General features: G+C 30.5%; 1 protein-coding gene across 3 annotated transcripts in view; it reads left to right on the top strand.

The window, feature by feature from the left end:
- Positions 1-9,531, top strand: part of LOC143057320 (chloride channel protein 2-like) — a 71,992-nt gene extending 62,461 nt beyond the window's left edge. For 2 of the 3 annotated variants that reach the window (XM_076230614.1, XM_076230615.1), the window contains 8 exons: positions 474-500; positions 2,301-2,442; positions 2,889-2,968; positions 3,319-3,378; positions 3,885-3,926; positions 4,388-4,492; positions 5,167-5,253; positions 8,080-9,531. In XM_076230614.1, the coding sequence (XP_076086729.1) occupies positions 474-500; positions 2,301-2,442; positions 2,889-2,968; positions 3,319-3,378; positions 3,885-3,926; positions 4,388-4,492; positions 5,167-5,253; positions 8,080-8,289 (753 nt within the window). In that variant the 3' untranslated portion in view covers positions 8,290-9,531. The remainder of the gene's footprint in view (positions 1-473; positions 501-2,300; positions 2,443-2,888; positions 2,969-3,318; positions 3,379-3,884; positions 3,927-4,387; positions 4,493-5,166; positions 5,254-8,079) is intronic. The other variant, XM_076230616.1, reaches the window with a different exon arrangement.
- Positions 9,532-15,487: the final 5,956 nt, after the last annotated feature.

The raw sequence follows: 15,487 nt of genomic DNA, 5'->3' as shown, positions 1-15,487 counted from the left end.
AACACTTTAACTAAAATTAATTTGGCTCGTTTAATTTTCTTAAAATTTTGACAAAGTATTTACTTTGACCCTTTTACAAAATTATAAAAATTTCAAAAAATTTGAACCAATCGTTTTATCAGAAAAATTACACTGGTTATATAGCAGTTTGACAAACACTTATTTTGATCATTGAGAAGCTTAATATTCCCTTAACAACACAACATAATTAAAACGTTTAGCTGATTTTGAGTTATCTCCCTGTAGTGTTAGGTACCACCTTAAATTAATTAATTCATAGAAGCTAGAGACCTGAAACCTGGAGGTCTGATCTAGAATGTAGTATTGATTCCTAATTTTTCAATGTTTTTTCTTGTACATCTTTCTAAACACATTTAAATATTTAGAAATATTACTAAATTTACAGCAGGTGTTAATTTGCTATAGTCCAGAACATTGATATATAGATGTGTTATATATGGTTTATTTTATAGGAGAAACGAGTAAAAATAAAATATGAGGTAAAAATCGGTAATTTTCAACAGTACAACAAATTCTCATTAGATGCTGCATTCTCTTTCCACATGCTGCTGCATTGTATCAATAAGAGTTAGTCATAAAATAAAACAAATGGATTGTATAACCAAGATGATACTCGTTCCCCTCACTTTCACTGATGTTTACCTTTACATACATTTGACCTACTGGAATCAAAATGATAGTGAAATACTGAATTTAAATGTCAAAAGGCAATTTTTGAAATGATAATGATTGCGAAAAAAATGTGACAGGATATTGATTCACATTAATTAAAATTGCACTTAAAATAAGTCCACTTAGAATTTGATCAACAATTGCAACAGTATGGACTATGGAAGGTATAGACTAACTAATAAATAATTTCTTGAATTTTAAATTTAGCTGTTAATTGTTCAAACATTAGAAGAAAAAAAAACATTGACCAGTGCAAAGATGTCAATGTTTAAATTAGAAAATGGTTGATCCGATATATATCTATTTGATTCAGAGAAGTTTTGATTTAATAACTAACATAGGCACTTGATCATCCAGAGTTTATTTGTATGTTTCGTCTTCTTTTCCTTGTCCAATCTTCATCCTTCCAGCCTTTTTATTTCTTTTTCAGATTTAAGACTATTTTTAATGGTGCGTGAATAATTGATTATATTTTTGAAATTTTAGAATTACTAATGACAGGACTTTTAGCTACAGTAAAATCCTTTCTCTGAAAGGACTTTTAGATACAGTAGAACCCTTCTTATGTAACTCATGAAACGACTTGTAGAAAATATGCCATCTTTTCATGTCAACCTTGAAATACAGAGGCAGATTAAGAATCATAACATTGGCTGATATTTGTAAAGTATTTAAAAAAAATATGAAGATTATAATTTGATGTGTCCTAGTCGATGCTGACAAGTTTGGTTCAATTTTTTTTAATTGTGACAATAAAACATGCATACCTGTAACATGAAAAGATGATGCATCTAGCTAGTGCTATACACAAACCTATTCCCATTAGCCTTTAGTACCCAAACCCTTAAACAGAAAACCCAATGACACAGGATCAGCCTAAGCTAGTGCTATACACAAACCTATTCCCATTAGCCTTTAGTACCCAAACCCTTAAACAGAAAACCCTTCACAATGACACAGGATCAGCCTAAGCACATATAATCACTTTAGAGAGCAACTCTTATATACAGATAAACATTGGTTATCAGGCTAGTATTGGTTATCATTATTAAGTGATCAATGCACCTGAGTAGAACATTATTAAATCTAGATTGCAGGTATTACATGTTATCTTGTGTCATATAAAAAATAACATACCATTGCTAATTGTGATTTTCAATTGGTAAGAATCTAAGGTGTATAAATATTCCCATGATTTTAACCTTGAAAGGTAGAAACAATAATGATATCATTTCAGCAACTTATATAGCAATATGAAGTAGTGCCTATATTGCAATCCTCTTGTCAATAGAAATTACACAAAAGAATGATTTTTTATTTTGTCAGCAATTCAGCTGTAATGAGATGTTATTTGTGCCCTTACAGATTTGTCACATATTTCTTAATTAGAAAATACTTTGATTTACATATAGGGGTTTGCCTAGTTTAGATTTTTCCTGTTGTCTTGTATGCTGGTTATATCATTGCAAAGATAGAAAAGATAGAAAAAACAACCTGAGTTAGTATAAACATGTATTAAAATCCCCTGGCTACTAACATGATTTTTTTATTGAAAAATATATTTTTCAAGAAAAAAGAAAAAAATCATGTTTTTTATGTTATTTCAGCAAAGTGAAGATAATTTAACAGCTGAAGAGAAGGACATAAGGCAATATCATACAATACAAGTACCATTGAGGGGTATATTAAAGAAGTCAACATCAGCTTCCAGACTTCCTGTAAAATCTGGGAGTGCTACAGATCTAAAAGGTAGGAAATAAAGTCTATCAATGCTATACTGTGGATTCATTATTATTGTGGAACACCAATTCATACCTACCAACTGTCATTATTTTGGGGGATTTCATTCCCCCATGGAAATGGAAATTTTGAAAGAGCAAAGTTGTCCACAATTTTAATCAAAATAATTAATTTTACAATAGCTATAGGCTTTTAAGAGTATGAAGAAGCCAAAAAACAACATTAAAATATACTTGAAGGCCCCCTTGAAGGTTTTGTAGGATTATAAGACCCATCTTGCACATAAGACCCCCATGGACATTTTGAAAAGTTGGCAGGTATGCCAATTTTCTGGATTTCTTGTATTAAGTCAACCACAATTTTTATTGGTTTGTATGTAGACTTTGGCAAAACCAAGAAATCATCCATGTTATAATAGAACTTGTGGTACAGTTTAAACATTTTTTTATTTTTAGCTGAGATAAATGCTTACTACAGAAAGTTAGCAGGAACAAGGAAAGAAAGCATAGTAGAAGATGTTCCATTCTTTATAAATGTAAGTACTGTCAATTTGGGGATTTCAGAGGTTACATCTGACATGAGAATTATTGTCACATTTTTTCCTTGATTAAAAAGATAAAATTTATAATGGGATATTTTAACGGTTTTACGTTTTGTCTAGGGAAATATGGAAAATATTCTCATCCACAACCCCTAGCCAGATTGTACTAATAAAGCATGCCAACAATAATGTACAGTTTCTCAAAATATTCTCAAACTAAGATTTGGAGGAAATTGTGGCCCATTTGAAAAATTACTAAGAAGACCTGTTGTGCAATGAATAATTCAGTATATGAAAACAGGTTGTTGAAACATAGTAACATTATATTTTCTTTCCATTTGCAGAAATCCAGTTTTTCAAATTTACCAAGTTTAGAAAAGAGAAGAGTGAAGAAAGTGAAACTGGTAAGCTTAATCTCTACTAAATGTATTAGTTTTCTCAATTGAATTGTTTCATATTTTCCATCTCCTGCCTTTCATAGGGTACAGGTTTTTTCATTGTTGAATGCCTTATGATTGCCTATAATTGCTTTCATTCACTTCATTTAAACTTTGGTGGTTAGCTGTCTCATAGGCAATCTTATCACATCTCCTTATTTTATAATAGTAAGATAGACCTTAAAGTAATTTTATTGTTCATAATTATAAAATAAAAACTGATGGGGACTTGTTTTCGCTTGGTTTTTCAAGCTATGGAAAGATTGTTTATAATCAGTTCTTATTACTGTTAATAGTCTTTTAGAACAAATTGCTTTGAAAAAGCAGCTGAGTCTGGTGGCAATAGGTTTATATGTCTTTAAATTTCTTGGGATGAATTCCCATAGAACAAATTGCTCTTAAATGACGGTGAATCTGTTTATAAGTTATTAGTATAAAGCATTAGCTCACAGTACTTTTGTTTATAATTTCAGCCTCCAGAGCCAGTTAAAATTAGCAATTTGCCAGAAGATAAGGTAGGTTTAACAGACATTTAATATCATCTTAGTACTCCAAAGCATATTGAGTAAGCAAACATTTTGTTAAGCGTTCATGAAAAGGCAAAGGGTGCCCTGGAAACTGTCAAAAGAGCATAGGGGGGCACTCTAAAAAGGATGGTCGCTGAGCCATCTGAAAAGGCCTAGCTGGTGTAGTTTATATTCTCATACTTATTTATCATGTGGGTACATGTAGTATTGAGTTGACATGGAGGTTGGATGCCTTGTACTACCAGGTAAAATACTTAGAGGCTCCTGACAACATATGGAGAGTTGAAACCATGTGCCATGTAGAATTTCAGACATTTATACTACTGAGAGTGTATTTTTTCATTTAATTTTATACTAATTATGCTTTGCCAGATCTTTTTATAATCTATGCATGTACATTTGTAAACAGTTGTGTTTTAGCATTTATATAAAACTTCAATGCTTTGTAGCAAAAAGAATGGGAAGAGGAAAAGTTACTGGAGACAATAGAATGGGAGGGTTGTCAGATAGATCCAGCTCCCTTCCAGCTGGTAGAAAGAACATCTTTACACAAGGTTTGTACATTAGAGACAATAGAATGGGAGGGTTGTCAGATAGATCCAGCTCCATTCCAGCTGGTAGAAAGAACATCTTTACACAAGGTTTGTACATTAGAGACAATAGAATGGGCGGGTTGTCAGATAGATCCAGCTCCATTCCAGCTAGTAGAAAGAATATCTTTACACAAGGTTTGTACATTAGAGACAATAGAATGGGCGGGTTGTCAGATAGATCCAGCTCCATTCCAGCTAGTAGAAAGAATATCTTTACACAAGGTTTGTACATTAGAGACAACAGAATGGGCGGGTTGTCAGATAGATCCAGCTTCATTCCAGCTGGTGGAAAGAACATCTTTACACAAGGTTTGTACATTTGAGGCATTTGAAATTACAATTTGAAAATGTTTTAATTTTGATTGGATTTTTTTTTTACCACCAGTTTTAATTGTAGAATTAACATAATTGTGGGGAAAAGCTTTAAATGGTTCTCAGCATCAAAATGTCCAGATTCAAGTATTAAAAGTGAAAATTTTTAATGTTCAGAATGCATGTCCTTGGTATGTCAAGGTTTGAATTTTAAAAATAAAACATTCAGTTTTATTTAGAATTGGTGTAACAGATGTCTACAATATTAGACACGTTTGTATTGTACATGTACATGCAATTAACAATCAAGATCTTTTTTACAGGTCCATTCATTATTTTCATTGCTGGGTTTAAGTCGTGCTTATGTTACAAATACAGGAAAATTATGTGGTGTATGTGGTTTACAAGAGGTGAGTGGTCTTCTCATTAAAATTAATTTCAAACTTATTTGTCTTCATTATTTTCTTTATTAAAGGAGTAATGAGTATTAGGACTTATTCTAAATATTTCCTTCAGATAATTCTTTTATTTAGAAAAAAGATCATTTCAAAAATTGTATGTTTTTAGTATAAATGAAGGGAAACTAGTTACAGCAGGGCTATTTTTAATTTAAAATCAGTGTATTACACTTTTTATATTTTGTTAAAAAAACTGTTTCAAAGCATTTTAAATTTACACAATTTTGTGCATTTTATAAAACGTCTATATCTATCACACTCACAACTATGCATTAGGGACAAAGGGTTTTAATTATGTAGTTTTTCATAAATCATATAAGTCGTATAATTTATAAAGAGGCGAAAATTGAGCAATCATTTTTTTTGGCACAATTGTAATTAGGTATTATCATCATGTAAACAAGGATGCTCACTTGGCATTGGTGAACATGGATATCTCCAAGTATTTTGAGATGTGCAAATAGTCATTTTTCATAGAGAAAAAGTTACAAAAACTGTGTATTTTGACATTTTCTTTTAAGCTATTACGTTCTGTTAATGTAAGTAAAAACAAGGATCAATGACACCTGCCGAAAAATTTGATTATTTTAAATTTATATTTTTGGTAAGAATTTTATGTTTTAAAATGGTTGAGGAAAATTCAATCACATTGAAAGCTTGGTTTTGTAATGTTTGCTTTTCATGTGCATCTGAAAACATAATGATCTAAGTTCTACAGTACTTATGTGTTAGCCATGTCTGTATTTCAAGAAAAGTTAGATTTTTATTTTAAGACACAAAAAAGGTTTAAATAAAACATTTCAAAGAAGGCATGACAGCATCATGGCTAAAAGAACATTGACAAAAATCAAGGGAATTTATACTGAAACATACTTAAATAACTGAGCAAATTTTACAGACAGGGTCTTTGGTATTAACTACAGCTAAGAGACTTTAGAAAGATAATGAATAAGGAAAGGAAATATCTATTAAGTCTGCCACAGTATACTAATTGCTTTAGGACATCAGTGGCCCAGTGGTCTAAGTAGTTTGTCTGCAGTGATTACTAGCCTGCCGACTCTGAGGTTGTGAGTTCAAACCCTGCTTATGGCAAGATGTGTTCTTAATCAACTAGGACTTCCCGTTTTTTTGGTGGCTCTCTGTATTTCCAGGATTCCTTTGCCATGATATATTTTGGCTGGCTGAAAAAAGCTTTGACAACATCAACCAATTTGAATACAAATGCAATTAAATGCATGAAAATAGATTAGTCGTAAGCTTCTTGGTGCACATGCTTCAATAGTAAACATTAGAAAAAGCTAAGCTTTCATCGGAATTTAAAAACAAAAGAATTAATGTACTTTTTTGCCCTGAAACTTTCTTTCAAACTCCCTATAATAAACAGTCAATTACTTTTTTTTAAAGTTAGATGTTATTTGAAAGTAATATGTTAAATTAAAGTAATTATGCAGGTTTCATTGTGTAACACATGTGGGATAACCTCAGTCAACTAAAAAAATCAGCATGAATATGAGGAATTATTTTTAAATGTTTAGTAATTTAATTAGCTACATGTATTATTTGTTATGTTCAGTATTTGTGGGGAAAAATCATACTGAATAAAAATGAGCTTTGTGGGATTTTTAAAAACCATTCTTATGTTTTCAGGTAAGTAGGGGAAACTGAAGCTCTAATGTTCTTTTGATATTTTTTACAATTTGTATTAATGATATTAAGAAAGTCTTCAGTCTTGGAAAATTAAAAAAAATCAGTTGATATGCATTGTATTTATAATTTTTTTTAAGACTGAGGTCTGTTGTCTATTTTCCCAAATGAACAGATATTTCTTGAATCACACTGAGCAGAGTGTGATTAGACTGAATGACACAAAAATGAGTTACTGTAAATTCAGAAATTATTACGATGTTTTTGTTATTGCGAAAAATGCGACAGGGTTATAATAGCAATAATTAAAACTCACATTTTGTAATTTCTATATGAATTAAACAGGATTTTTTTCAATATCGCAAAAATTAAAATCACATTTTAGTCCAAAATGACAAAATCGCAATTATAAATGCACGCAATAATTTCTGAATTTACAGTAATTTGATTGGCCTATCCTGCATTATGTTATGGAAGTCATTGGCTATTAGTTAGGTTAATGACGACTTTTCATCCATGGCAATAGAGATTTGTGATTCCATTCTGAGGCATAACAAAGCTTGAAATATCTGTTTCAAAAGACAAGAACAAAGTTTCCCAGAATTATTTTTTTTCACTTGAAGATATATTTTACCATACCTGTGATAGAAACAGCTTTAAAAACTTGTTAGAAAAAGAAATTGCTTAATATCAACTCAGGCTATTTAGTAGCTGTTTCTTATTATATTATAAATAAATATATGAGACGATTTTAAGATATCCAATTTTCAATTGTTAGGTAACCTTTATGTATCATTAAAATTATACAGCATAGTGAATCTAGTGTTATCAGATATATTGTTTGACCTTGTCTGTGGTCTGTTATTGTAAATTTTGAAATTATTGAGTGCATTTATTATTGGGATTTTGTCAATTTAGACTAAAATACGATTTTAATTTTTGCGATATTGAGAAAAATCCGGTTTAGAATCATAAATTATAAAGTATGAGTTTAAAATATTGCAAATATAACCATGTTGCATTTTCCGCATAAATAAATACATTGCAATAATTTCTAAATTTTCAGTACATTGAAGCTCATTATTTAATGAAATCTTTTCAAGTCCTCTATCACACATCATTTTATAATTGTAGCTTCGTAATGCCATTCAAGGCAGGATTGATGCAGAAGAAGCCATTAAACAAAGAGAGGAAGAATCTGAAGATAAAGAATTTGACCCTCAGGAATTAGAGGTCGAAATTGCACCTCGACCAAGTGACTATATGTTAAGTCATTCAAATGATGCAGACTTTGAATATCCAGTTGTACAGATCTCACCGCCAGATGAAGACAGTAATGTATGATAAGATATGTACACATCTCAGCGATAGACAAACACTGCTATATGTGATAAGATAGAATTACTAAGCAATAGGCATTTGTTATGAAATGAAAACTTTTAGGAGTATTGCAATCATAGGAAAGTAACAAGATTAATTGGAAGTGTAACTTAGTATTAATAATTCCCTTTAGGTTACTTATTTAGGTAAACAATTTTTGGCAGTTGTAAATATAGGTCAGTCATTCTTGTTTATTGTGATTTGATTGGCTAATAATTAGAACTGTTACCGAGTACAATAGTTTGTTATCTTTTCTTCATTGCTTTTTGTACAATTTGAATACACTGTAAAACTTTTGTCACATCTCTGTCCATTCCACAACTCCATTTATACACTGTATGTTGTAGATATAAAATATAAAGACAGGTAGTAGGTGAGTTATCGGGACCAAGAATTTTATCATAAATCATTTCAAATTTACTTTTTTCGACACAAATTAGAAATTGTTTTTGACATTCCTAAGATTTTGTATTATACACTTGATCCATTTCATATTAGAAGATAAGCTATATCTTTTATACATTCAGTTAAATAATTGTTTTATTCTTACGAATAGCAAAAACAGTACATGTGTATTCCTATTAGTATTAAAAGATCAAAGTAAACATCGATTTCCTTGCAATACTTTTTTTTTCGTGGATCATAATAATACCCCCAGCTCCAAAGGGAGGGGTTGGGGAGGAGTATTCTGGTTTTCATCTTTTGATCTGTCTGAGTGTTTGTCAAAGTATTTCAGTAAAAGTTTTCCCAACAGCTACAAGTATCTTCTTGAAATGATATTGTCTGAATTAAAGTATTCTATTTTTTTACATATCAGATTTAAAAAGAATTTAAATGAGGGTAAGTATTATAACTTTTTCTTTATGAACAATAACATCAATGAGATAAGGGGCCCACAAAGGACAATTGACAATAAGTACAACAATTTATTCTCATTTTGACAAATTTCTCCTAGTTATTTGTCATTGTCATGTAATACTAGTAGTCATATTTGATCATACTTTAAATAGGTTTATGTTTCTTAAAATGGAATTTCATTTCCTTAAAATTACTGTAATGATGTAATAATTTCATTTTTATTTGATGATATAATGAAAATTAAAAAGAAATTATCAAAAAGACAAGTTTTAAGATTGTTTGACTGAAGTATGTTTCATTTAATGAACAAACTACATGTATAAATGTGTTAGTATTTTGCCTAAATTTTTCAAAATTTCCACAATTCGGACAATTTTGTCTGTCTAGTTTAAGCAGCAATCCAATCAATTTTCTTTTTAGAAATATACATATAGACATTGTATTTTTTTTAATGTGGATAGTTAACAGCATGAATGCTAAAAAAAATTAATTTGGTTGAACTGCTGGAAATATCATCTATTGTCCTTTCAGTGCTCTACGTACAATAGGGACTGGATGGGGTGTTTACTGAATATAGAATAATAGGGGGAACATGCAGAATAAAGGGCTTAAAAATAAAGAATAGAGAAAAATAGACCAAAAAGTAAAGATAAGCAGGGGCGGATCCAGCCATTTTAAAAAGGGGGTTTCCCAACCCAGAGTAAAGGGGGGTTCCAACTATATGCTCCAATTCAAATGCATTGATCGGCCAAAAAAAAGGGGGGGTTCCAACCCCGGGAACCCCCCTCCTGGATCCGCCACTGATAAGAGAATAATGTGGTGTTTAAATATAAAGAAAAGACCCCTCAACCAGACCCTATTACATGTTCAAGTGGTTTTTCTAACTAAACATCATAAGTTCATAATCCATGTAATAGATATCTGTTTGGTTTAGCCTTGACACAGATCTTTAAATTTTGCATTCAATTAGTTGAGCAATTTAAAAAAATTAGTAGAACTTTTATAAACAGGAATAAGAAGGTCTTTTTACAAGGAAAAATTTTAAATGAAATTTAATTTATAGGTAGTCTATGAAATGAAATTTACCTGTCATAATATTATGTAAGAATTTACTGATGAAGTATCTTGTCTTTAAATTTGTTGTACATGCTTTTCTTAAGTCAGAGAATTAAGGGGAAATCTGTACTTTAACATTCTAATGATCATTAAAAGCTATGAGATAAATTGATGCTTTGCCTCAAGAAGATAAAATTTTTATATCTAAATCATCCAATCATTATAAAAGAAATAAAACTCCAGAAGGCAGTGTTGAAGGTCTGAATGCTATGCAATATAAATGTGATATATGTTGTAATCTTATGACATTTTTTATGTTTTTGTGGATGTTTATGAATATTTATGTAAATAATGTCTATTACAGTGTTTTATTTCGAATGTAAATATGTACATATGAAAAATGGCAATAAAGTCATTATACGTCTACATTAGTAAAGTGCTAACTCATATCTTATGACCTTTAAAAGGTCAAGTGCCACTTTTCTTTATTTTTTTTTATTTATATATATGCTTTTTCTTTTAATGAATATATAAGTGCAAAGGACCATCTCATAATACATATTTTTTCACATTACTTTATGTATGTTAGGAGATAAAGCAAATAATAATAATACCTAATTTAAGATAAAAATTCTTCTAGCTTATATTTGTCACTATTTTAATTAAATGAGTCTGTCTGTGGTAGCTAGTACATTTAAGATCAATTCATTTAATAACTATTTCTTTTTGTATTTTGAAATGGTCCCTAAGACCTTTTTTTGTTAAGTGTACATTGTATGTATTATTTCATGTTTCATCAGTTGTATGGTGTGTGTTTATATCTAAAGTTATGTTTTGTTGAGTTATGTCATCACATCTACAAAATCTGTTTAGGGAATTGGTATTCACACAGTATATCATTACATCTAAAAAAATCTGTTTAGAGAATAGGTATTCACAGGGTATCTGTTTTTCAGCAAACTGAGAAAATTTACTTATGATATTATAGAGGAGGTAAAAAAAAAGTGGAAAGTGGGAAAAATTTATAAAAAAAAGCAGGATTAAGGAAATTAACACCTTTATGTCACCACCTCATTATACATGTATATTAGCTTATGATCAACAAGCATTGCATATACTCCCACTATAAAAGTTTTCATATATTTTACTACTATTTAGCAATATACTGTAATGCCCTCCATGAATATACATAGTATTAAATTTGTTTGCATTCATATGTGGATTACATTTCATCTTTATCATAATTAAGGTAAGGGCTATATCATTAAAATGGGTCTGGGAGGGTATGTAGGCATTAGTAAATAACCAACATACCCTCTGTGTAATATAGCTTACATGAAAAGGACAACCAATCATGAATGACACTACCATTCCATGCGTTTGGATATCCCTCTGTTATCTTTGGCCTCTCTTTTTAATACCCTCAACATTCATTTTAATAGAATAGTCACTTCAAAGTCAAATTAATTCACTGCCACTTTTTAATCAAATTTTTATTGGACCTATCTGTTTTCATTTCATAGGCAAAAAAGGTCTGAAAAATAGTTACTAAAATAGATGATGCTGAGTAATTCATATTATTAAGACAGAAATTCAAATCATCTTTTACGCTAGACATTATTCTGGTTATTAAAATTACATGGGGAATAATTGTTTAATCCAGATTTTAAAAAAAAATTACATTCCATTAGCTTATAGAGTGTAAAATGAATAGATGTTCAACTACATTTTTTTCAGGTAGTTTTTTTATAAGAGACACAAATTTTAGGGTGAATTGTGAGGTTTATAAAGTTGATGAAATATATGTTTTATGAATGTGCATTGAATGTGCTATGCCTTCTATGATCTGTGTTGTTGAGATATTGTACTGTATATTTGTATCATTCTCCCACTTGAGTGGGGCTATATAACATTCACCATGTCTGTACGTCTGTCCTTCCATCCATTAAACAAATACTTCCATCACATTTTTATAAGTACTAATGAACAGAATGACTAGATATTTGATCAGCTGCTTGACTAACTGTAACTTGTACTTGATTTTCAGATCTGTCATACACCTATTTCTTGTTAACGCTACCTTAAATGTTTCAATGTGTTTATTGAACTTAAAACTGTATGTGTCACGCGATTCTTCAGTAAAACTTATAAGAATGATTTTCATATTTCATCAGCATCTTAACAGCAATGTGTGCAAGCTTTACAGATCTGGAAAACATCAACATATTATTTTATCATACTTTGAATTACAAGTGGGAGATATAAAAAAGAAGATGTGGTATGATTGCCAATGAGACAATGAGAGTGGGAGTATGGTTAGCACGACAACGATTCTTGTTTTGTGATAATGGTATAATGTTACATTTGTCTTTCACTAATGTTTTAATGTCTACTTGTATATAATATTGATATAATAAACAGATGTCGGCCATTATTGTGTAGAATTAGATGGATGGGTAGTAAATACACAGAATGATATTAATCTAAACGTAGACGTTTGAAAAATGTTTAAATTTTGTTTATTTCAGATTTCTACAAAAATTGTATTACAATATTATTGTTGTAATATTTGTGGCACAAAAAAAACTGTTTAAATGTATCAATCTACAAAATTTGTATTTGGGTTACTTCCCTTGACCAATAAACCTGTAAAAAGGTATCAATTTTAAATTTGGGTTACTTCCCTTGACCAATAAACCTGTAGAAAGGTATCACATCTACAAAATTTGATTCTGGGTTATTTCCCTTGATGAACAAAAATGTCTTCTCTTAAAGCTTGAAACAGTCATGATCATATCCAAAGGAAAAAATCTATCTCAGTTTATGTAATAATAACACAATACTTTTCAGAACATAATTATGTTTTAAGAAATACAATAAAAATTCAATAATACAATTTAAAAATAGATTACTCACTAGACATTCGAAATAAAGGATATTTAATATTCATGCTATATTCACTTCTATAGTGCAGGCTATAATACTGTGGCAGAATATTATCCAATATCAATACTAGCAATGGGGCATTTTTTTTAAGAAAAAAAATAAGTATAAATATTCCTTTCATTATGACAAAGGGAGATAAATTGCAATTGTTTTGTATATATGTGAAAATTGAAGGATTTTTTACATGTGAATGGCATTATTATTGTTGAATGAATTGTGAACAAAGTTATAACATTTTATGAAAATATTATTTATTGATTTTATCAATAAACTCTTCAACATACTAAAATGTAGTTCTTCATGATTAGCATTATCTTGAAGTATAGTTTACTTTAATATACCTTTTGCTACAAAGTGTTTACCTTGTGAACTAGTCCGAGATTACTCTGACATACAACGGCTGTTTGCTAGACAAGCTGGGGCAGTGCAGCCCCAGCTTGTCTGGCAAAACAGCCGTTGGACGTCAGAGTAATCACGGACTACTTGTAAACAGTGCCTTAAAAAGTGGATAACAAATTTTGTACAGATAAAAGAAATCAGCTGACAATGTATGAATTAGACAACTCCAAAATAATGACAGAGAGATATATAGACCAAAAAATAAACAATTGTCACAAGAAAACAACCCAGAGGTTTGACAGGTGCCACATGCAGAGTAGGATCTACTTATCAGGAGCACCCTTCAAAGTAAACCCAATTTCTTGGATGTTTTATCAGGGATTTCCCATTCTAATAAATGCTCTCTTTGGAAGATAATGTTTGATAACCTTTTTCAAGCATTATTCAATATTTGTTTTTTTAAAGCAAAAATTGTTAATAAATAAACTCATCAAAGATACCAGGACTAAATTTTGTATATACGCCAGATGCGCATTTTGTCTACAAAAGACTCATCAATGACGCTCGAATCCAAAAAGTTAAAAGGGCCAAATAAAGTACGAAGTTGAAGAGCAATACGGACCAAAATTCCTAAAAGTTTTGCTGTTGACCAGAGATGTATTATGCATTTCTGTATAAACTGAATTATGGAAATAAGGCATAGTCTTGTTAAAAATAGTTTTAAAAAAGAATAAAATAACGAAATCCAAGAAAATTTCAAAACAGAAAAGTCAAATGTCAAAATTAAAATTTCACGCACATAATACAAATTTAAAAACAAATAAATGTCATATTCTGAACTTCTTACAGATATTTTCCTATGTAAAAAGCAGTGTATTTAACTTGGTTTTAGAGCTAGCTAAACATCTCACTTGTATTACAGTTGCTTGAAATTCCATTATATTAACAAAAATATGAGCAAAACAAACAAACATAATATGGCAAACATGTCAAAATTGGGGTACAACAGTCAATATTGCATTATAATCTTTATCACTGTAAAAAGAATAACTATTTCTACAAAGAGAAAAACCAAAAAAGCCTCAAGACACTCTATAGACAAAGTACATAATTAAAAATGAAAGAAAATAGAAAAAAGTCCATAGCACAAAAACACAATGGCAGGATGTTTAAATACTTGAAACTTTTTAAAGGATTCTAGGTATTCCATCTGGAAAAGATGTATTCCGATCTAGTTTTCATTTTTGTATTCCCTTTTTAGCTCACCTGGCCCAAAGGGCCAAGTGAGCTTTTCCCATCACTTGGCGTCCGTCGTCCGTCGTCCGTCGTCTGTCGTCCGTCGTCGTCCGGCGTCGTTAACTTTTACAAAAATCTTCTCCTCTGAAACTACTGGGCCAAATTACACCAAACTTGGCCAAAATCATCATTGGGGTATCTAGTTTAAAAAATGTGTCCGGTGACCCGGCCAACCATCCAAGATGGCCGCCATGGCTAAAAATAGAACATAGGGGTAAAATGCAGTTTTTGGCTTATAACTCAAAAACCAAAGCATTTAGAGCAAATCTGACAAGGGGTAACAGGTCAAGATCTATCTGCCCTGAAATTTTTAGATAAATCGGATAACCTGTTGTTGGGTTGCTGCCCCTGAATTAGTAATTTTAAGGAAATTTTGCTGTTTTTGGTTATTATCTTGAATATTATTATAGATAGAGATAAACTGTAAACAGCAATAATGTTCAGCAAAGTAATATTTACAAATAAGTCAACATGACCGAAATGGTCAGTTGACCCCTTTAGGAGTTATTGCCCTTTATAGTCAATTTTTAACCATTTTTCGTAAATCTTAGTAATCTTTTACAAAAATCTTCTCCTCTGAAACTACTTGGCCAAATCAATCCAAACTTGGCCACAACCATCATTGGGGTATGTAGTTTGAAAAATGTGTCCAGTGACCCAGCCATCC

The sequence above is a fragment of the Mytilus galloprovincialis genome, chromosome 13, assembly GCF_965363235.1.
Source record: "Mytilus galloprovincialis chromosome 13, xbMytGall1.hap1.1, whole genome shotgun sequence".
In the NCBI taxonomy this organism is placed as follows: Eukaryota; Metazoa; Mollusca; class Bivalvia; order Mytilida; family Mytilidae; genus Mytilus; species Mytilus galloprovincialis.
Note: the sequence above shows the minus strand (reverse complement) of the source record. Positions and strands in the feature narration are given on the sequence as shown.